At 40.8% G+C, this 23,838-nt stretch overlaps 1 protein-coding gene across 2 annotated transcripts; it reads left to right on the top strand.

Annotated features, from left to right (window-relative positions):
- Positions 1-2,657: 2,657 nt before the first annotated feature.
- LOC308086420 (uncharacterized protein) lies at positions 2,658-21,819 on the top strand. Of its 2 annotated transcripts, XM_080429941.1 has the most exons (15): positions 2,658-2,730; positions 3,001-3,044; positions 4,772-4,939; positions 6,847-6,969; positions 7,714-7,815; positions 7,971-8,085; positions 9,207-9,276; positions 9,983-10,056; positions 12,344-12,414; positions 12,996-13,097; positions 13,253-13,352; positions 15,240-15,306; positions 17,185-17,264; positions 17,598-17,762; positions 18,228-21,819. In XM_080429941.1, exons 3-15 carry the CDS (start codon positions 4,791-4,793, stop codon positions 20,082-20,084), a joined length of 3,075 nt encoding a protein of 1,024 aa, XP_080286067.1. In that variant the 5' UTR covers positions 2,658-2,730; positions 3,001-3,044; positions 4,772-4,790; the 3' UTR covers positions 20,085-21,819. The 2 variants fall into 2 exon arrangements, with proteins under 2 accessions (XP_080286067.1, XP_080286068.1); XM_080429942.1 differs by lacking the exon at positions 3,001-3,044.
- Positions 21,820-23,838: the final 2,019 nt, after the last annotated feature.

Raw genomic sequence — 23,838 nt, 5'->3', positions numbered from 1 at the left:
CCAAAGTACATGCTTTGAAAAATACTTAAAGTACAAGTAAAAGTACATTTCTTAATTTTTAGATCAATGAATTGCGGTAATGTTTTCACAATTAATGTATAGGACCTTGTAACTCTTGTTTCAGAGAAGTACTGTAACTCAGCACTGAAACCAGCTCTGCATGTACTGATGTGCTTGTAGAACCACTACGTTATACAAAGCCTGCAGAAACACCTATAAAAACATAGAAATGACTGAGGAACTAAATACTTTTACTCCTATACACCCATACAAGATGTAACAAAGAGGCGAGCGGAGGGGGAAGCCAGAAACACGGCCAGTGTGAGAGCAGAAGTTAGGCCAATTGCATTTTAGGGAAGACAAGAAAACAGACAACTTAAAGGCCAAACCGCACCAAGGCAATTAGTCGCAACTCCTTGCAACAAAACCGTTTTAAGGTCTACCGCACCAATGCAACTCCTTGCAACTGCCATTGGGGGTAATGGTTGCAAGTAGTTGCAAGTAGTTCCATGTTGCAAGGAGTTGCATGGCGAATCATTGGTGTGGATGTGGAGTGGGCATAAAAGTACTCAGTACTTTACAGCCTTCCTAGACATGTACTTGAGTAAAAGTAAAATATGTTTCTTGGAAATGTACTCAAGTAAGAATAATAAGTATCAAAAAAATCTAATTCTCAAGTAAAGTACAGATCCTCAGAATCTGTACTCAAGTACATTTACTCTGTTACTGTCCACCACTGCTTATGTTTAGGGAAACATAGTAAAGTGTAACATTTCTAATTTGATATTTTATGACAGAACAGCTAAAAAACGCAAAAGAAACTGCCAACATTACAGTCCAGGGCTATAGGAATAATTGTGTGTGAATCAGTCTAAAAGCACCTAAATTGATGTAACCCAAGGCATGCTCTAATGATTTAACAAGGGTATCTGAGCCAGCATCGCTCTGGGTCATCATTGTGGCCAAATCCAATATGGCCACCACTTGAAAAAGGTTTTGGCTATAGCTTTTGAACCAGATGAACTTGGTGTCTAAATCATGTTTGCCATCATCATGTAGGCCTATCATCATAGGAATTAGTTCTACTGTTAAATCATTCTTGTTTCAATAAAATGACATCGTAAGATACATTGGTTGTTTCATAACATAGGGGCCATATTTGTGATCAAATTAGTGTCCTCTAGATAGATTAAATCATAAAGATAAGCATTCAAACATGTTTCTAATTGTCAAAAAACATGATTTACACACCAAGTTTGCAGTCATAGCTCAAAATGTGGTTCAAACTTTATAGCCAAAAACTTTGTCAGGTGGCAGCCATACTGGATTTGGCCACTATGATGACCCTGAAGGTCGCTGGCTCGGGCGCCCTTGCTAAATCATTAGCTGGGTTACATATGGGACAAATGTGATGCTCTTAGATTGATTTGCGCAAAAATATCCCTATGGGCCTGGACTGTAATACGTTTTTAGCGGTTTATTTTAGCTGTTCTGTCAAATATCAAATTAGAAATTTTATACTTTACTATGTTTCCCTAAACATAAGTATTCTGAACATTTTGAGCACCTCAGTAAATCTGTAGCTCCAACGGTTTAGCAGATAGAGCCATGTTGGAAGTAGTGCACCGGTTATGGTCATTTAAAAAAGGGCGCGGTCATTTTCGGGTATTTCGTCCCGGATAGAGAATTAGTCACAGTTCCTAAGTTGTTCCCTGGGGTCATATTAGCCAAGAACAGTTGAAATATTCTCTCCTAAATTAAGTGCATACATATCTTAGCCAGGTCCTAGACTAATAGTGGCCCGTTTTGAACAAAATGCCTCAAATCACCGATTACAGTGAAACTTTGCACAGACATTCGCACTACATTGAGGAACAAATGCCACCCTTTTTTTTAGTGTCACCAGGAGGCCGATTTATGCAAAACTCATTTTTTTATATTACTCCTACAGATTTTGTCCAAACATCACGCAAATCGGTATACAAATTATCTCTATAGTCAAGTGATCAAGATGGATCTGTCCAATTCTTCATATTCCATCAACACCTGTGCTCCGAGGAGCACTTTTTCTATTTTTTATTTTTTTTTGTTGTTGTTACGAACATCTCCTGGAAGACTATTCCATAATGTAATTGACCTACAGAATACATCTATATATATATGTATAATATAATTGACCTATAGAATACACCTATATATTGTATGTATAATATAATTTCACAGGAGACAAGAATTATTACCCACATGTTTCATCACTGTACTTCACCCACCCACACACACACACACACACACACACACACACACACACACACACACACACACACACACACACACACACACACACACACACACACACACACACACACACACACACACACACACACACACACACACACACACACACACTTCGTTGTGGAAGAAACCATTACTACATGGAAAGGGGGTGTGTGAGTTTTGATGTATGATCTATATGACATAATTAGAAGAATGATCATAATAAATACATATTATAAAACAATAATAATACCATAAGAAAGAATTATAATCCACATATCAAAACTCTGGTGAGGCACATTACACCCCGCCACTCTCCCACCCCCTTGGTTGAGTATATGACGTGTCTGCTGCACCGTATATGAACCATAATGCACACAGATAGATAACTGAACTGTAGGGAGTACCAGTACTTTTACATCAAGAAAACACAGTCCTGTGGAACATTCTTATAGGGTAAGTATTTTATACATCATTCTAAACAAATTACTCTGGTCTGGTGCTCTAAAACTTAATGTTGAGTGTTTTTAGTCTACAAAAGTTTGGCTAAATCTAACAAGATAAGATAAGACCTTTATTGATCCTGCAGGGGAAATTCAGGCGTCAAAGACAGTACATAAAACATACATGTAAAGGGAGATGTTATTGAATGTGCTGAGTATATATATATAAAGTCTCAGTTTTCTTTTTTTTCCCTTTTCTTTTTTAAATATATACCTATATAAGCCTACAGAAGAGAGCCCTCTTCATAGAGTTGGACTTGGGTAAAGGTAAAGAGTATTTGAACAATACATTATGTTACTATAAATACATTTAGGCATCTGAATGTTAATAACTCTATGAAAGTAAATAATTAAGCTATAGCAGAACATATTTTGTTGACTCTAAGCAAATTAAGACTGGATGAACAACCTAGAAGCAGTGTTGCTGCCTTGTTTTGAGCTACTAAATGGTCAAATTAAACTTAAACACTGAAATGTTATTTAAACAGCTCTCCCCAATTTGGCAACCACCTTGTTATGAATGATCAGACCATGTACAGTCAATCTAAAGAAGAAACTTTACAGTTTTTACTTATTGAATAGTTTGACCCTCTATTTGTATATTACTTTTAGGATTGTATCATAACCTATAATTAGAACCAAAAATTATACTAATTGTTTTTGAATATGTTAAGTGTTTTTTTGTTTGTTTAAGTGTTTGTGTTTTAATCAAATTATATGTTACGCTAAGTTCACTCCAGAATCTTATTGAGTTCTGAACATAATAAATATAGTGTAGTCGTCCATTCATGCACATTGTCAAATTATCCTTATTTATTACACTAGATTTTCAGGACACCACGGCTACACAGCCTTCACATCCAGCCCTATATTGCGCTAATCAGAGCAATGGTCACCGAGTTAAGGCCATTTGAAATGTTAAACACTGCTGTAGTGGTCCATATGTGTGCAGTTGTGTTGTTTTGGGTGTGACAATTCTGATGGCAGACCCTGAATAGAGCTTGAGCTAAGTTTGGTGCGGAAATGGTTGATAGGAAATGTTTTTTTTTTATGTCTGGAAATATGCATGATAATGAATCTAACATTATTATTAGAAAAGCACATTCAGAAAACAGAGAAGTTAACCAATAGAGATCCGTTAAGCAAAAATGTACATATTTTATATAGTAATAACAAATATGAATGATGATTAATAGATGAGCCAGTTTAACCCGATAAAAGCCTGTCAGCAGAACCTACTAGACATGCTAGACAGGCCAGGGAGTCACTCGTCGCCAAAGACATTAGTGCTGAATTGTCAGATGTCATGAAAGCTGTGAAGAGCACCCTGCTCTACTTCACCATTCTGTGGTTCCATGGCTTCACACACAGCAGTGTTCTCACACATGTTGAAGCTAAGAATGTCTACTCAGGAGTTTTTACTTCTCCAAAACGACACAGAGCTGGCTGCACATTTTCACCCATGATGTCTGGGTTGTGAACTGAACAAACTTAAGAGTTCTCTGCAAGGCCACAATGCACATGGCAAAGACGACACAACGCACAGAAGTTAGGACCCGGAGGCAACACACAGTGCCCAGAGCCTCCTAATGTCGCCAACACCCGCTGCTAACAGCTCACCTGCCACCCTAAGCCCCCAAGACACAGTGGGGGCAGTAGCATCATGTCACTTGAACACAGGCCGGGGTCTGATCAGCCTCGGTCGGGTCGCCTGGAGGAGGGTATCTGTTGCAAGACCCGAAACACCCAGTGACTCTTTGACTTTTGTTAACCGATTGTGATTGATGAAAACGTGCTCTCAGAGCATTCAACAGACACCAAAAATAGTTAAAGATTTGTTTGTTCATTTTACCCATAATGTTTTTGTATTTGTGTAAGTACATGTGTGTGTGTGCATGTGGCTGTGTGTGTAGGAGTGCACGAGTGCATGCGTTGTGCAATACATTCAGCCGTAACAGTTTTCTATTGTATTTTATTGACTGTACTGTTGACAGGTTTAGTAAAGAACAAAAGATGAGTGAGTCTGGGGAGAGAGAGGAGGAGGGAACTGACAGACCTGAGTCTCCAACAGCCAGCAGTGGGTCTGACCACAGTGACCCGTCTAAAGGAAAACCTCCTGAATTCACTGATGAACCTGGACCTCCTGGACCTTCACACACAAAGTATGTGAATCCTCTATATGATATATAATTTACAATTCAGGCATTTAGCATACGCTCTTAATCCAGAGTGATCAAATGCATAGCAATAGTAATCTAGTTGTAATCTAGGATCATAGGTAAACCAATAACCTATCATCAGTCTAAACATTATTATATTAAAAAATAAATAATATTTGAAACTATACAAACTGTAGGATGCCAGGTCAACAAATGTACCTGGGATCTGTCTAAATTACGGCAAGTGTTAGGGGCTAAAGTGGAGTCTGAAGAGGTGAGTCTTCAGGTTAAGGCGGAAAATTGGGGGTGAATCTGCAGTTCTAACTGCAATGGGGAGTTCATTCCACAGTTTGGGAGCCAGGAGGGAGAGCCAGTCTTTCTGTGCTGCAAGTCGTCGTTCATAGTACATCATTGACTCAGTCAAGCTGCGTGATTTATGATCGATGCAAAAATATTGATTCAGATCATAGTTGTATTTCCGAACATGGTGTAGTTATTCTGTGAAAAGACGTTGTTTTGACATGAAAATCCTACAACTGTCGGGTCCTTGTCAGCTTGTCAACTTCCTGAACAACATTGAACATTTTGTTCATTTGTGTTGTCAGTCTTGTGGTCTTGTGGAATACTAATCTACACCAGTGGTTCTCAACCTTTTCAGGCCGTGACCCCCCAAAATAATCATATTTGAACTGGGGACCCCCCCCCCCCCCTGACAAGCATTTGGAATGTAGTTGAGGCATTACATTTTGTTTGACTCGGTTCCATAGATAAATATTGTGAAAATAGCCGATCTACAAGCTCACAACGCCTCGCAACGTTGTGAGCTTTCTATATAAAAAAAGACATTTTCACATTTCTGCCTCTTTCTTATATTATTTGACAATTTTGCCAATGTTTACCCAGTTTTTGTAGTATAGTTTGTTGACTACTTTTGATGCAGTAATGGTCTTTTTTCTTGGTATTAAAAAGGTCTCAAAAGTAATCCTGGTCACTATACTGCCTCCCCCTGGCCAGCCGGGGCGCCTGATGGAGGGGAAGGGAACTGGTTGGAATAACGTGTTCCTTCCACGCGCTACGTCCAACCAGGGAAACTCTCCCCTGTCAGGTGATAAGGTCAGACGGCTCTCATGCATTGAAGGAGGCATGAGCTCGGCCCTGGCCTCCCTAGGTTGGCAGAGGGAAGGTAGTGCCCAGGATTACACGCTTAGGCATTGGCACTAGGGTGAAAAAATAGGGGTTACAAAATTGTGGGATTAAAAAAAAAAAAAAAAGGTCTTAAAAGTCCTTAAATTCACTTCACTGTCATCTGGGGACCCCCCAAAATCATGTGGGGACCCCCCTGGGAGTCCCGACCCACAGGTTGAGAACCACTGCTCTACACCTTCTTGTTTTCATAGTTAAGTGAACACACTGGTGAGAGGACTACAGAGTCTGCCTTACAAATGTTCCCAAGGCATTGAACATCATCATAATCGGCAGAAATATTCATCATTATTTTGACATCAGATAGATACCGATTATAAATTTTTAATCGCCAGATACCGATATGCGACCATGTTTACTTAGAAGGTTTTGGGATAAAGTATAAGAGAGGCGGGTTGAGATGGTTTGGACATGTGCAGAGGAGAGATGCGGGATGGATAGGCAGGCAGGCAGGCAGGCAGGCAGGCAGGCAGGCAGGCAGGCAGGCAGGCAGGCAGGCAGACAGACAGACAGACAGACAGACAGACAGACAGACAGACAGACAGACAGACAGACAGACAGACAGACAGACGAGAAGAGAAGAGAAGAGGAGGTTTATGGATGTGGTGAGAGGACATGCAGGAGGCTGGAGTGACCAAGGATAATGATGATAATAATAATAATGGATGCACAATAACTTGACTCTTAAGTCTGTGTCTTTTTGCCAGGCCAAAACGACAAGCAAAACCGACCGCTGATGACAGCTGGTGGGATTGTACAGCCTGTACCTTCAGGAACACTGCTGTGGATTCAGAATGCAGAATGTGCAATTTGATGAAGGGCGAATCCAGGTAATGTTGGCTCTCTGTGTTTTTGTTTGTTTGTTTGTTTTTTACTAGTCTTTACCAGAGAGTCTCTAACATCCAGCTGGGTGTCTATCCGGCTACTTTCTTCTACCTCGCCTCAGGGTGGCATTTTATGTATACTGTACACCTGCATATAACGCTAATATGTTCCTAAAAGGACATGCACTTAGGGGTTGAGTGTCTTGCTCAGGGACACCTCGACACATTGCCAGGGCCAGGAATCGAACCTTGAAACATTTGCTTCTCGGTTGGCTCTCTAACCACTCAGCCATGCATGGCCACACTTAAATTATGTGGTCAATGTTTCATGTTAAAATTGAAATACATGGTTGAAATTTCATTTCCTCATTTCTTTGTCAGTTCCCTTTTTAGGGTGGAAAATGTTAGTCACATGATTTGCGGTGTGTCTGAAAGTGTCTTTCAAAGTGCTTTTGCTTTGCCATCACTGCACAGTTTTTGCTGATGAGACAAATACATACTGTAGTTAAATATTGCTGACAGCACTTGATCATACAGGGCCCTGGCCCCTGGTACAGAGCCCTGGAGTGGCCACTGACAAAAAAATATCTCTTAAATAATCTAGGTTTACCTATGATCCTAGATTACTATATGCATTTGATGTATTACCTCGTATTTACCTTGCTTACTGTAAATCGCTCTGGATTAAGAGCGTCTTCTAAATGCCTACATTGTAAATTGTAAATAGTCAAATCATTCTCTTTCTCTCAGCGGGGACTCCGACACAGACACCCTTCCCTCTGCAGCAGACAGGAGGAAGTCTTGGCATAAAGATTTCCCCCAGGACCTCCGTGACCAAGTTGTTGATAAGCTGTGAGTGTTCACCACACAGAAACCAGAAACAATGCAATGTGTGCTCACCATCTTCTAGGCCGCAGACCCTGAACAATTATCCCTTATAGAATGATGAAGCATTGAATTTTATGTCTGACGTTGTCATTTTCATTCTCTGTGTTCTGGATGAGCAGCATATTTCACGTCTACTGGGCCTACAGTAGACGTGAGAACCAGTTGAACGAGAGGGAACGGGTGACTCTTGCTCAGAACATAGAGAGGGACGTATATGAGTCAGCTGACAGCTGGGTAAGAACGTAACATTATCTCCATGATATTTATGTACATGTTCTAATGACTAAAGCTGGGCTTACACTGTACGAACACTGGCTAGATTCTGGCCCAATTTGTGAGCCTCGCAATTTTTGTCAGAGCGAATTTGCGCACCATCGGGCGTCGTGTCAGGGTACAGGGGGTTGGGAGGACCGATTGACTGATCCTGATTGGCCTGTCAGGCGGTCGGATTAATTCTGACAATTTCATTGGTTGTAGTCATGCTCTCGCACAGTTGAAGCATACAGTAACTCTCTGATATCAGAAGGCCTAGCTGTTTTTTACTCACTGCACCTGAGCAAATCAGCAAATTCCAATACGTGTACACACACACACACACACACATACACTGGCCATTCTAACAACATAACCCTACAGTACGTATGCCTAACATAAATACCTAGTTTTAACAGGTGACAGTTACAAGCATTTAAAACCGAGGAATATTAAAAACAATATCATATTAGGTTGATGCTCAATCAGTTACCACAGTCATTCAGATATCTCAACATTTGCAGTTGTGGCTCTACTGTATTAAAGGCCCCATGACATGGCCAGAAAACATCATATTTGATACTATACATCACATGGTTTCGCTGAAACGGTCAGCTAGGGCGGGACATATCACAGATTGTCATTTTTAGTAGCCAATGGGACGACATTATCAGTTATAGTGACAGTCTGTGGGCTCTGAGGTTCCCATGGCACTGTGACCGCATCAAACACAACAGAAACCAGGAATGAGGAAATAGGCTGTACATGACTTTCTCTTTTATCTACCAATATTTGTATATATAACATTACTGTATATCTCTTATGTTCATGTGAAGCAGTTTGTTTAAGCTTATTTATTGAAATGATTAAAAAAAACACTTTTGTCTTTTTGAGTCTCCCGACGGTGTTAGCCGGTCTAGCCAGGCAGGCAGAGACCCGGCAGAGCAGACACAGCGAACAGGCTGTAGGGAGAGTGCATTTGAAAACAAATATCCCAAAACATATTCCAATCATGACAAATATTTTGGTGTCCAGCTTAATAAATGGCCTCTTAACAGCTTTCTCTTGCTTGACTCTCTTCTCTGTTGCTGTGTGACTTCCAGGAGGAATACGGTAACATGCTGGATGAGAGCATATTGACAGTGCTGAAGATGAGGATTAACTGTCCGATTGGTAAGGTTCTAGCCACTGGCTAACAAACACACACTCACACATTTAATGATTTAAACTTTATACTTCATTGACCAGGGTCCCCCTTGGGTTCTGTACATCCTCCTATTTTCCCAAACACCAAATCTCTTCGCCATAAATAGCCGATCTACAACCTCACAACTTGTGATCGTAAATCATCTATTTTTGCATCTATTTTTGCTGGATGTTATAACCTACCCAAAATAGGGACCGCCCTTACATAAAGGACGACTTCACCCATTTTCCTCACTAATGCTCATTATAATATGGTACTATTTTTGTCTACTCACTGTGTCTCAGAGGAGGGCTGTGGACAGTTCAGAAGCCCACCTACCAGTGACATCATCGATGGGGAATCCAAGCTAATAGAAACCGCAGGCTCTCTATTTCTGTAAAGTTAGCATGCTGGAAGCCATTGTTCTCGCATAAAAAAACAAAACAAAAAAAAACTTTGAAACAACATTTGCCTAACGATGATGTCACTGGTAGGCAGGTTTCTGAACTGTCCATAGCCCTCCTCTGAGACACAGAGTGAATAGACAAAAATAGTACCATGTTATGAGCATTAGTGAGGACCAATTATAAGAAGATAAGGTTGAAAATAGGTCATACTAAGTCATAAAACAACGGAGCAGACTCCATGTCTTCTATACTGTTTAATGAATGTTTGTTTGTTGTTCTTCTGTAGACCCTAAATATATTCAGCTGGTGACGGAGTACATGGAGAGATGGAGAGATGGTCACCTTCATTCTGGTCCACAGGTTATTGGAGATTAGCTTCTTTTCATTAGTTTTTGTTTTATTTAGACCTGAGGCTGATTCTAAAAATGCCTTCTAAATCCTAAAATGACACAGACGCTTGCCCGGATTGAACGGGATATACTGTATTTATTGTCTCCGCCAGGTCGAAAGGCATGGCCGAGACTATGTTTTGCAACTTGTCCGTCCGTCCGTCCGTCATTCTGTCTGTGAACAGCTAATCTCGAAGCGAAACTGTGCACACACACTCCCTGGATGCCAGAGCAGAACCTCTGATCCAAAGTTTTCACATGGGCCTGTTAGCACCACCAGCTAGGAGGCCGATTTTTACAAAAAAGAAATTTGACAGTACTCCTACAGATTTTGTCCAAACATCACGCAAATCGGTACACAGTATCTCTATAGTCATTAAACAAAAAGGGTCATTCAGATTTTTCATATTCCATCCTGATTGGCTAAGATTGGCTTCCAAAGATTGCAGGAGTGCTTCGTTTTGAACAAAATGCCGCAAATCATGAATGCAGTGTCCGATTGCGGTGAAACTTTGCACACACATTCGCACTATGTTGAGGAACAAATGCCACCCTTTTAACATTGCCCTAGTATAGCGCCAGGAGGCTCCCACAAATTTTGTGCAAACATCACGCAAATCGGTACACATTATCTCTATAGTCAAGAGATCATTTCATATTCCTTCCTGATTGGCGAATTCCGAACATTGCTGGCCCACAATAACCTACTTGACCTGGTGGAGACCTGTGCTCCGAGGAGCACTTTTTCTAGTTCAATATTAAAGGGGAATTTTGGACCACGGTTTTCTTATCTTTTCTATGATGTTATGATATCTTAGGATGAATGGTACAGTAGAAAAATGTCATAACTCCATCCCGGGTCCGCCACAGCTTAAAACGTGCGCCAATAGGCCTTGCGCTAGATCGCGTATTTTAATAGCTTTTTTTTGTTTTTCTTTGGTGAGATCTGAGTTCATAGTGACAGAACACTATGCAAGGGGGGAGATTGAAATCTCGAGATCTCAAGCGAGACTTAGCGAGACTTAGGTTTTATTTAATTTTTTATTTTCTGGTTGCATAGTGTTCTGTCACTTTGAACGTCAGATCTCACAACAAAAAAAAAACTATTAAAATATGCGATCTAGCGACCTGAAAGTGTTCAATTAGGAGAAAGTATCCATTTATCACCTTCTATTTTTTGTGTTCCGATTCCAGATTTGTTTGCTGTTTTTCTTTCATCACTTCCAATTTCACTTGTTTATCCTGTATCGTGTATGAGCTCTCTCTCTCCTAATTTGATTAAATTTGCAATGAATTTTCTGTTTACTAAAGAGAGGGAGAGACAGGGAGACTCCTGTTACTGAACAAACACTCTAGCAATGATTACTATCACAATACAGAGCTATGTAACACTTATTTGTTACTATATATACTATTTCCGGTCAGTAATCTTCAAGTTAGGAAGATATGTAATTTTTCTCTTATTTGGTGTCTGTTTCAAGTTGATTATGTTGAGCAGTAACAGACCTTTGCCATTTGCCATATATTCTGTTTCTAAGGTCATACACAATTACTTGGTAATTGTGTTATATCCAAGAATATTCATAACAACTGTCTTACTTTGGCAAATGTACATATGGTCCTAACTGGGACAAAAAAAACTTAGTTTTCTATACCAGGCCTGGGAAAACATCAGTTAACTTTAGGTTTGGTTAGTTTACCAATCCCTCTACTCTACGTAAAATCTGCTACGGTCATTCAAACATCTATGGATCAATATTCGGTCTTTTATCTAAGGTTAAGTCCTTCTTGTCTTTTCCTAACTTTGAAAGGGTGATGCATGCTTTTTTTACAACTCGCCTCGACTACTGCAATCAGGGCCGGCGCGCCCATTAGGCAGAGTAGGCAGTTGCCTAGGGCGCCACTAGGGGAGGGGGGGCGCAAAAAAACAAACAAAAAGGCTCTAGGTGGCGCTGTGGCAGAATATGGTGGCGAATGGATTAGCGCCAGTTTATATCTCTGATCTACTTAAATGATATGTTCCATCCAGATCACTAGCTCCCAAACTGTGCAACCTACCTCGTCATGTCAGGCTGGCTCCCACACTACTTGTCTTTAAGATCTTAAAACTATTTTTTATTCCTTGGATTTTAACCCATATTGATATTTGTACTTATTGATGTATTGGATTGTGATTGGATTGGAGTTGGATTAATTCCTAATGTTGAACAGTATTTCTTTCTTGCTGTCCATCAATCATTTTCACATATATTCACTAGCGTCATCAAGCATCCACAGCTGCAAGAAGACCTCCTGACTTCAGTAATGAACCTGGACCTTACGAGAAAAAGTATGTGAATCCTCCTACACAACATTGTTTTGTATTTTTTTTTTCCATTTCTTTGAATTTGTTTTAACCTTATTTTTGACACCTATAAAATATTTGGTATGTCCATTCTGTTGACAGTCCTAATCAAAACAAACTCTTTTACATGTGAATATCACAGTCTATTCTCACCCATTCTACATGAGACATCCTCACTGAGATCCAAAATAGATTAATTTGTGACTCCATCCATCCATCGATGCATTTGTGTGTGCCCAATGCTCGGAGCAATTGTCGTCAGCAGCGTTACAAAGAGCTAGCACACAAACAAACTGCATGGCTGTTAGCTCATCTTTCCACCTGTGCAGTTAAAGATGTCATGGAATATTATGGCATAATACAATCCTCCTATAATTTGACAAACCTCTGTAACCGTCGTGAGAGCAAATGTCGTGAGAGCAAAAATGTGTGCCCGGTTCTCCTCAGTGGCTGGAGCTATTGATCTGCATTTGCACACAGCCATTGACCATTACCATCTGAACGCAACTGCGAAGCCCGTTTTTCAATTTCGCCAAATCTCTTTTCTATTATTATTTTTGTCTCAGCTGGGACTCCATCACAGCCCTCCCTCTCTCTGCAGCAGAATGGAGGAAGTCTTGGCATGAAGACATTATACAAGAGTACCGTGATTTCAATGTCGTCTGGTTGTGAGTGTTCACCACACAGAAATCAACAATGTGTGCTCACCATCTTCTTGACCCCAGACCAGCTGAACAAGTATCACTTATTGAATGATGAGACATAATTGGTTGAGTTGAATCTTGTGCCTGACTTTGTCTCTTTCTTTCTCTATGTATTGTAGCATAAAGTACCTCAAGCGCCCCGCACACCTAGCTGAGTGGGATCTGGTGACTCGCATCCGGAACATAGAGAGGTACATATATGAGTCAGCTAACAGCATGGTAAGAACCTAATATTCTCTCCCTGATAATAATAATAATAATAATGATAATAATGATAATAAACATTTATTTATATAGCACATTTCAAATGTGCCGGAGTTTAGCTGCTCACAGACAGACGGACGTACAATAATAATAATAATAATAATAATAAATGTACCTGCTAGCAGCAATACGGGGGCCAAGCAATGCAATATGCAAAAGCAATACCGGTATGTGCAATAAGCCATAGAAACATAATAGACTGAACTTGAGAGAAAGAAAACCATGCAATTAACAAATGAGCATTGGAAACAGCTGAGCAAAGTTCTGAGGGATTGTGGATATTAAAATGCATGTCTTTATTATATTGCTTGTAATGGCAGATTTGAAACTCAGGATATACTGTAGCTTTTCATCACTATTCCTGGCCAGCCGGTTTAGCCGATGCCTGGAATCGAACCTGTGACCTTCTGTTTCCCAGGCGTCCTCTCTACGCATTCAGCTACAACAGCCCTGCTTAAGATTGCTGAAAAGCATAAAGTCTTGCCTTCTGTCATACGCCATGCCATGCCCCTGTTTCACTAGAACATACGTCTTTGAAACTGTCAAACCGCCATTTCAAAAAGCGGATGTGCATTAATTAATCAAGTCATAATTTCTGTGCGGCAATTTAAATTAAGCCTGGATAAACCAAGGTTTGAACCGGGAACCTTCTGACTGATCGGTAGACACTACCGTCTGAGCTACTGAGATCCCACAATTAAAATGAGAGAAAGAAGGCCATGCACAACTGTTTTTTCAATTTATTTTTATGAAGCCATGCCCTCTGAAATATTCTTTGACTCATGGAGGCTTCATTTTTTCACGTACAAACATCTCTTCAACTGGGATTTTAGATAATAGTCCATAAATTATGTTAAGTACGTTTCACGGATTTACGTTTTTTCAAATTACTCAAAATGGCGGAAAATCTTAAGGCGGAGCTTAATTGTTGAGTAGAGGCCTACGTGTAAGCAAGTTTCATGGCTGTAGGCCAAATGACTTATGCCTGTTCAAAGTTCGCATTTTCAAATGATTGCTATAGCGCCCCCCCCCCTTTGGCCAATAGGAGTAAGATTGGCTTCAGCGGTATTTGGAATGACCCATATCATACTGCAAGTTTTGTAAAAATGTGACTCTGCATTTACGTGGTTAAGGGCAGAAGAATACTTTTTGTAAAACTGCAATATTCATTGGCTTCTCTCCAACTGGGTTTTTAGACATTAGCCTAGTCCAAAGTCTGTGTGTAGAAAGTTTCGGCATGACTCAAAAATCCCAGGAGATAGAATTTAACTGGTTTTCATAAAATAAAAAATGGCGGAAGAACTAAGGGTCAGAGGCCATAGTGGCACGGCTATGCCTGTTCAAAGTTAGCTTTTTTCAATTGAGTGCTATGGCGCCACCCTTTGACCAATTGTTGTGAGTTTTATTGTTGGCCGTTTTCCATGACCCTCTATCTACCATATTGCAGAGTTTTGTGAAAAACGACTGCATGGTTAAGCCAGAACTGCAAAAAATAATAATAGCACAACCAAAAACAAAAGGGTGCCTTCGCACTACGTGCTAATATTAATATAATAATAATGACAATACTAATTAAAGCTGCAAGCAGCGATGATGACTGGGCCCTTGCAGTTTCGTTGGTAGCATGGTAGCCACTGTGCTGTTACCACAAAATAACATGATTCCAAACGTAGGAGTTTGTAAAAGTATACTGTAGCAACAATAACTTCCAGTCTGGTGTGCTCTATAACTATAACTCAATGTTTTCACCTAGATGTCTTTATGCTCTTAGCCAGCATGTTTGGTGCAGATGTATGGATGGATTGTTGATTCTCTCATTCTCTGCTGCTGTGTCACCACCAGGATGAATACTATGACCTCCTGGGAGATAACGTTGCTGTGCTGGGGCAGAAGTTGTATTTCTGTGGGAGTAGGTTTCTAGCCTCTGACTAACACACACACGTAACCACTTAAACCCTATATACGTGTTACTTGTTCCCCTCTTTTTCATCTCACAGATTCTGTGAGTGAAACCAGCGACCAGGTCTATGAAAACCTACATTCACTGTTTCTCTCTCTCTCTCCCCGTCACTCAAAGCCAGAGAGAGAGAGAGAGAGAGAGAGAGAGAGAGAGAGAGAGAGAGAGAGCATAAGCCTACGTTTTCACTCACAATTGTTTGTCTGAAGATCCATTCTATGTTATGTTATGGTTTAAACTTTAAGGGCAGCTGGTCAGCTTTGTTTAGACTGGCTCGGACCTGCGCTAGAGTGACAGCTTAATTGATATGACCTACTTTTGCGCTGCGCACTGAAATTATGTAATTAATTATTTGGGAGCTGGTGTGTAAGATTCCAATAGTATTATCATTTTAAATGGCTTTCATGTACTCTTGCTATATTTTTCAAATGAGTTTTGGCCTTATAGATCGAAATGTGCTCAGTTCTGGCTATTTTCTGGGTGTTAATTTCAATAAATTAATTAATAAATTTTCATTTATTCGAATAACCGTTTAAAAAAAATTTGTGAAAAAAATCCCGCTGGGAACATCCCCATTTACAAGCGACTTTACAAGGAAACAAGTCCAAAGTCGCTTATAATAAACAGACCTGGCAACAATGGCAGGCCAGCCTGACAGCTATAAGGCATTAGCACAACAATCGGCACATCGGCCGACAGTTTGTGCTGAACTAAATGCCAACTTTTGCCAACAGATTACCAGTCTGTTGTAGTCTGAAGTAGTCTGTTTGGTAGAGAGTCACCTTTAGTTCGTTTGTTGTCTTAACAGCTAATCTCTGGCACAGCTGGACCGAACGGCATAATGCTTTTAGCAACTAAATGTGGGAAAAGGTCTTCTTGAATGAATGTTGTTCATTTGACTGCTGCTTGAGTCAAGTGAGTAATTTTGTCAGATAATGGACATGATGACATGTCCATTATGATGTTCCATACCATATCGGGAGATGCTTGGGGTAGCTGTGTGACACTGCTGCTGGTGTGTTCTGTGTTTCTGACGTGACGCGACGTGACGTTGCGTTACGGGACTGTTGCTCTTGTTTTGGGCATGCTGTTTGATCTGACAGACCACCATGTGCCTTGCGCCAGAGAAAACATTCACCAACGTTACAGTTTGTGTTATAGGCTTAGGCTATTAATTCCCACTGATGCTGTAAAACCAAATGTTTGATAGTTCTCACTAACGCCTTAACTTTTCTCTTCAGTTATGGACATTTGTTGGAGATAGTAGGCTATCATCGGTCTAAATACCCTTGCACAGTGGTATTTCCACCCAACAGTGCAGGGCAGCAGGCATAGAGCACAGAGGAAGGCACCGGCGGTCCAACCTGGGTCCTACGACAACTTTACTGGCCTTCTTCTTGTGTTTTATTTTGTTCATTAGCCTACTGTTAAATTCAGTGTTGATGGGCAGGGGGGGGTGTTTATTAAAATACGGAACAAATTGCGTCCCGTATTGGTTCAAAACAGGACGACGTGACCCTGGTCGGTAACGTGGAAAGTAACTTGTCTTATTGTAATAATGTATTATTGAATTGCCGTTTGGTAAGGCGTTATATTACTCGTTACCGCAATTAAGTAATACATTACAGTAACTAGTTACTTTTGTAAGTCGTTACCCCAACACTGATGAGGAACAATTATAGATTATATTTAAGTGATTTATTCCATTCATATTCTGTTCATATTTTATTAGTTTTTATATGACTTCATTACGGTTAAATGGTTAACCATTTAACTGTCCCTTCCCTAGACCTCATGTGTAATGAATGTTTGTTTGCTGTTCTTCTGCAGAGATGAATCTGGGAGGTGAGATGGGGATGAAGTTTTTGGGTCCGAGTTCAATGCTTCCTGTTCCTCTTGGCACCACCAAGGTTATTATAGTTTTTGCACTTTAATATTTATTCTGTTCTGACTTTTTTCAGAAAACATTACGCAACACCCATTACATACCCTTGTGTACATAGATAGGCTATTACATGAACTGGTCATTCTAGCTTTCAGCGTAAACTATGGCGCAGGAAAAAAATTGAAATGCATCCACTGCAGCCATGCCATTGATTTTCACACAACCTTTTACAGGGTATTAAAGTATTATAGGGAATCTGTTTGTCATAGATAAAACTTATTCTTTAAGTTCTGCTGTTCAGTCTGGCAGAACAAGCAGGCCTTTATAAATTATAATGCTGGTGTGTTTCTGTGTGTAGCGTTCAGTCAGCAGCAGTATAGACCTCAGCTCCCGGCATGTCCAGGCAGGAAGCTCCACAGCCTCCCAGGGGGAGGTGAAGAAGGAGGAAGAGGAGGGGGGAGCAGAGGGAGAGAACAAGACGGTCAAGAGTCAACCTGATGTGAAGATGGAGGAGAAACCAGAGGTGAGATAGTGGTTTCAAGTCAAACTATAACATCTCTCATATCTCTCTGCCAGGCTCAGCTCTATCGTTTTGATTGTTTCCAGAAAAAGGGGGGGGGGGGGAGAAGGAATAAAAAGAGACAAGAACGTATCTACATATTTACACATAGCATATCCATCCAAACATTTATGTACATGGGATTTTGAAATAAGGTGCATGAGCATAGCAGCTGGTATCTGCTCCTAGACATTAGTGCAAGAAGAGTATCAGTGCTTGTACCTGAGATTTAGGTGCAGAGTGTCTGCAAGTGTCAAGTTCAACCATATACTGTAGACAAGTAAGTGTGTTTCGAAGAAAATGCTAAATCTGCAGCATTCTTTTTTCAGTGGTAGTTCACTATCGACAAACGCTGTAATAACGGAGCTACAAGGGGTGTCACTAAATGGGAGCTCATTTTGTATGTTTATCACTTCTACCTCCTGATAGATTATAACCTGGAGAGTAACTGACTTTAGTAAGATGGAGGACCATCCTGTTACAGAGTCACTGTCCTCTCCACATCCCTCCGGTGAGATGGAGGACCATCCTGTTACAGAGTCACTGTCCTCTCCACATCCCTCTGGTGAGATGGAGGACCATCCTGTTATAGAGTCACTGTCCTCTCCACATCCCTCTGGTGAGATGGAGGACCATCCTGTTATAGAGTCACTGTCCTCTCCACATCCCTCTGGTGAGATGGAGGACCATCCTGTTACAGAGTCACTGTCCTCTCCACATCCCTCCGGTGAGATGGAGGACCATCCTGTTACAGAGTCACTGTCCTCTCCACATCCCTCCGGTGAGATGGAGGACCATCCTGTTATAGAGTCACTGTCCTCTCCACATCCCTCTGGTGAGATGGAGGACCATCCTGTTACCGAGTCACAGTCCTCTGGTGAGATGGAGGACCATCCTGTTACAGAGTCACTGTCCTCTCCACATCCCTCTCTGGAGCTCCAAGATGAAGCTCTAAGTAGATGCTTCAGTAGTTTGAGGATGGGAGAATCCAGCTCCCTGCCTCGTTCTCGCAGCTTACCCTCACTGAGCCAAATTCCATGTATAGAGAACAAGGCAAGTCTCAGAGCAAAGCGGTCCCACAGTTTAAATGATGTTATACTACTGGACATAACACAAAAGATTACACCTGACATTGTTGGAGAAAACAATGAAAGCTACTGGTTCCACTGCATCCAAGCAGGACTGTTCCAATGCAGCGTGACCGGCCTGGTGTTTAAGATGGAGGCAGAGGGAGAGGTGACTTACAGGACAGTTCCTTGGAACCCAAGGCTTCTATCCCAGCTTTGCAAGAGGCCTGCAGGACCCCTGTTTGACATCAAATGCCCCCAGGCGACTATGCGTCAGTTACATTTTCCACATTGTGAGATTCTCTCCATGGGTGGAGGAAAATCCTTGTTTGTTCTCCATGTGATGGATGATGGGCGCATTGAGCTTATCGACCCGTGCGAGATCACAGAAACTCATGTTGTCATAAATGTAACTGGGTTCTCTCAAACTGGTATCATGAAATGTATCAGAGAGTTGTTCCGCAAGCCTATCAAGCCTATCAAGGCTTTGATGTTACTCTTTTATACACCACCGATTGATGATAAAGATCCCAGATCAACCCTGAATGTATTGGTGCTACCTGAGAACGTTGTGCTGGATGAAGTGATCGACAAAAGGAGGAAAAGGAGGAGCCTCCAAGCAGAAGAGGTTTTCATTGAAAAGCCTTCCTGTAAACTAATCCCAAACAAAAACATTTCACTCTCCACTTCCCCTCCAGATGATTTCATCACAATTGAACCAAGTACAACCACATTTGAAGTTGATGAATCATCCTATCATAATTACATGACAACATTTCAAGTGACTTTAAATAGAAGGTTGGAGTGTGTTGAGCTGCTTCTAAAAGACAGTAAAACCTCCATCCGTGCATGGGAAAGCTGTGTAAACCTTCCAGCTCCTGCCAGTTCAGCTGTCGAACATAATCGACAGCCAGCTCAACCAGTTCCGCACGCCAGTCTTAGACGTCTTAGACCAGAAAACAATCTGCTTCCTGTGCGGATCAACTTCATCAACAGCATTTCAGATGCCAATCTCAAAGGAGTCATGGACAAACTTTTAGAGGAGGAGGTGTTAACCGATGAAGAGCTGCAGGAGGCCGGCAGCCAGAAGACGACAATTGACAAGGCACGTTTTGTCTTCGATACAGTGAGGATGAAAGGGCCTTCTGCACGTTTAAAAATGATATCGATTGTCTGTGATATCGATCCATGCCTCGCTGAAGAGCTTAAGTGGAAGTAAAACTGTACTCATGAACTTGAATAGCAGTCTGTAGGAAAAGTCCTGCTTCTTAATGTTCTGAAGATGAAAATAGGTTGGACACATTGAAGTTGGATCATTATATACAACTGTTATTCTTTTTAATTACACAGACATCCAGAGCAACTTCTCAGTAAGAGAGCAATTCCAGGTGCAATGACTTGCTCAAGGACACTTCAACAAGCTGATTGGCTGCATGGACACACATGGGCTGTTTCAGGGATTAATCACTTGATGTTATTTCTACAAATTTCAGAAATGCCTTTTAAAAATATTTTAACTTCAAAACATGAAGTGAGGAATATTTAGTTGTCATGTTTGCTTTGATGAAATCAGAGCAGGCTCTACTTTTAATTTGTTTTGTGAGTTTTATTTATCAGAACTCTTGTTTCACCCTGCTCATCTAAAGATGAGTGAAGTGTCTTTTTCAAGGACACTTCGACCCAAAGCCTGGAGGAACCAAGGATCAAACGAGGCACCTTCTGATTCATAGACGCCCGCTCTGCCACAGTGTGTGTGGTTTTCGCCACACCATCGTGCTGTAGCTGCTACAGTAATGATGTAATGTCTGGGTCAGGTGATGACAATGTTGTGGGTTTGGGTATGTGTATAAATAGGCATGGGGCAACTGGTTTCTGTTTTAATTTGCAACAAGAATAATCTGATCCAGTTCCCATGAAACTGAAACCAACCCATTCACCTGACGAACCATCTGGATACCAAACAGGGGGCACTGGAGTCACTGGTTTGATGAGCGGGCCGACCCGTAACCCGCGGGTCAACCCGCGGCGCGGGTGGTCGAGTGAGGATTTCAGAGGCAATTATGCGGGCTGCGGGTGAGCGGGTCAGCCGCCCAGCTGCTCTCACACGCAAAAAAATAAAATAAAATCACATGCTCTTGTTTTGTCTTTATTCCTAATAAGAATAAGAATAATAACAATACAACAGTTTGAATACACTTGGGGTGTATACTTGAAGATAATTTTCTAACCTTCATGATTTTACAGAATTATAGGTACGACCCACGGGGCTCAACCCGCCCCATAGATTTATATATGGGTTCGCGGGGCGGGTTGAGGTGGGTTGGGTTCCGGGGCGGGTCATGAAAAAACCCGTACATTACCATTTTTGGTGTAATGAATGAATGTAATTTGGTGTAACGAAAAATCTTCATTGTTAATTTAACTCTGAGAGTATACAAATGTAACCACATGGATCTATATTATATGCATTTTATATTTTATAGCGCCACCAGGAGGCCGATTTTTGCTAAACACATTTCTTGATATTACTCCTACAGATTTTGCCCAAACATCACGCAAATCGGTACACATTATCTCTATAGCCATGTGATCAACACGAATGTGTCAAATTTTTCATAATCCAACCTGATTGGCATTACTGGCCCACAATAACCTACCTGACCTGGCGGAGACCTGTGCTCCGAGGAGCACTTTTTCTAGTTTTGTTTATTTATTTTTTTAGTGTTTTTGGTTTTTCAATGTCTTTTTCCTCAAATTATTTTCAAATAAATAAATATCCAGTACAGAACATCTGATGGATTACAAAGGCCTAAACTAATATGAAACATTTGAAACATTTATGGCTGATACCTGTACATTTTGAAACTTGCATATCACTAAAACAGTGACAGAACAAGAGCACAGCAAGTATTTTAACACTTTAGACAATAGGTGTGTGTGTGTTGTGTTGTCAGTATGAGTGCAGTGTGTGTAATAAATGGGACACATTGCTCTGCGTGCCCAAAGTGAGAAGTTGCAGTACGTTCTTTCTTGCAATTCCTAGTGTGTCAGATTGTCTCACACATTAGTCTCGTGCAGCCAGACGACTATTCCACAATCTCTGAATGCTATATAGTTTGGAACTACACCTACCGAAATCTGACGCAGGAAGCTGGCATCTGTTTGTCATTTCCGTTCACGAAAAGATATTTGAAGATATCTTTAGATTTTATTTTTGATTTCCATTTCTGCTAAGCAGCAAGCTATATATACTTAGATTATTTTGATTTGTCCCTTTTATGCACATATATGGAGATCCCTGACGTCATCGATACAATGTCACAGTACTGATGGCATAAGCTGACCTCTCCAAGATAATGTGTTTTATGCCAATACAATATCCTATACATTATCTACGCCGTCCTAGTGTAGCGGTTAGAGCACACGCCTTTCATGTGGATTGTCATGGGTTTGAACCCTGCTTAGGGTCCACGTTGGGTTCCTAACGTAAATTAAATGGGTTCAGATCTGAGCCAAGACTCCTGAGGCGGCGTGGCCTTGACAGGAGTCTCCAGACATAAAAGAATGGATGATACTGTATATTGTTTATGTCACGTGTAAACCTCATTATGTCCAAGACTTTGTGGACAAGGTGTCTTGGAAGCACATCTGTGGCCTACTGGCAGTGTGCACAAGACAATTGGCATTTATTAGTCCAGCGGTTTGAGAGATTAGACACACACATAAAAGGACCCTCTTACAGACAGCTAGCCCTCTGCAGAGCCACACTGTGAAAATAGCTAAGATACCAGGGGTCTTCAACCTTTTCAGGCCAGGGACCCCCAAACTGATGGGTAGATGGAGCAGGGACCCCCTACCTTGTAGGGTATAGGGGGGGGCTACCACATATACAGTATTGTATATTTATGTATAAAATTGTGTTTTATATTGCCTGCTCCTACGCACCTGCCCCAGTAGGTGTGCAAAATAAAAATTCTCTACAAAATATGTAACATACCATGTTATTGTGCATTGTGCCTCCATTTATCTGTTTGCTATGGATTCATGTTATGTTTAAAGACAATTTGACATTTGGTGGAAAAAATTTAAAAAAAACTTTTTTTTATTGTTTAATCAAACAACAAATTCGCGGACCCCCTACAGTACCTCCGCGGACCCCCTGTTGAAGACCTCTGGCTTAGACTGCAAAGTCTTTGCCATAAGGAGACACAAGCTACGAAGTCATCTCAGTGAAGGTATGTTTTATTATAAACTGAATGTACTGTGCACTCATTTTCATGATTATCGGTCAAATACAACAATGTAGGCATCAAAACTATTTGCAACAACGAGTGATGCATTATTATGGATCATATTTGGCCATATTTGGACATATTATTTACACTGTACTAACAGTCTGCTCTTCCTGTGTGGAACATGTCAGTGGTTCTCAAACATTTTGGACCCACAAATTGAACCTCCTCAAGGACTCCTGACTTTGAGAACCACTGGTATATAGGGTATAAGTGGTTAACTTGTTCTGTTAGACTTGGTTATAACAGCACTGAAGATGATTTGCTTTTGCGGTTATTTTTCATCACTACAGTTTCGGAAAGCAAAACAAACTATACATTTGTCAGCTGGATAAAATCATAATATATATAAAGTTATATAGCAAATTAATCAGTCAATCATTGACATTCCACATTGCTATTGCCACATCCAATGACACAGCTCTCCAATTTTGCAAGAGTGCATTGCAAAACAATTCTGAATGGAAAACTGCAGAACATGGGTGTAGGAAGGGTTGCAATGGAACTCTTCATTGGCAGGGGTAATCAAATTAAAATAAAATAAATCACAACCTTAAATTTGTTTCACTAAATAATAAATAACAAGCGAATCTTTCCAATTCATTGATAGCATCTGAATTTGGTCATGTGCAATCAATTCATTGAAATTACAATGCCATCTTAAAATCACCTTCATTATTT

This window comes from Gymnoscopelus braueri, assembly GCF_963280865.1.
Source record: "Gymnoscopelus braueri genome assembly, chromosome: 1".
Taxonomy (NCBI): Eukaryota; Metazoa; Chordata; class Actinopteri; order Myctophiformes; family Myctophidae; genus Gymnoscopelus; species Gymnoscopelus braueri.
The sequence above is the reverse complement of the archived record's forward strand: the minus strand, read 5'-3'. Positions and strand labels throughout refer to the sequence as shown.

Coding starts and splice junctions, on each gene's coding strand:
- LOC308086420 (XM_080429942.1), top strand. CDS start 4,791: ATGAGTGAGTCTGGGGAGAGAGAGGAGGAGGGAACTGACAGACCTGAG. Junction 9,277..9,982: donor GAGGATTAACTGTCCGATTG/GTAAGGTTCTAG, acceptor GTTCTTCTGTAG/ACCCTAAATATATTCAGCTG. Junction 13,353..15,239: donor ATGAGTCAGCTAACAGCATG/GTAAGAACCTAA, acceptor TGTCACCACCAG/GATGAATACTATGACCTCCT.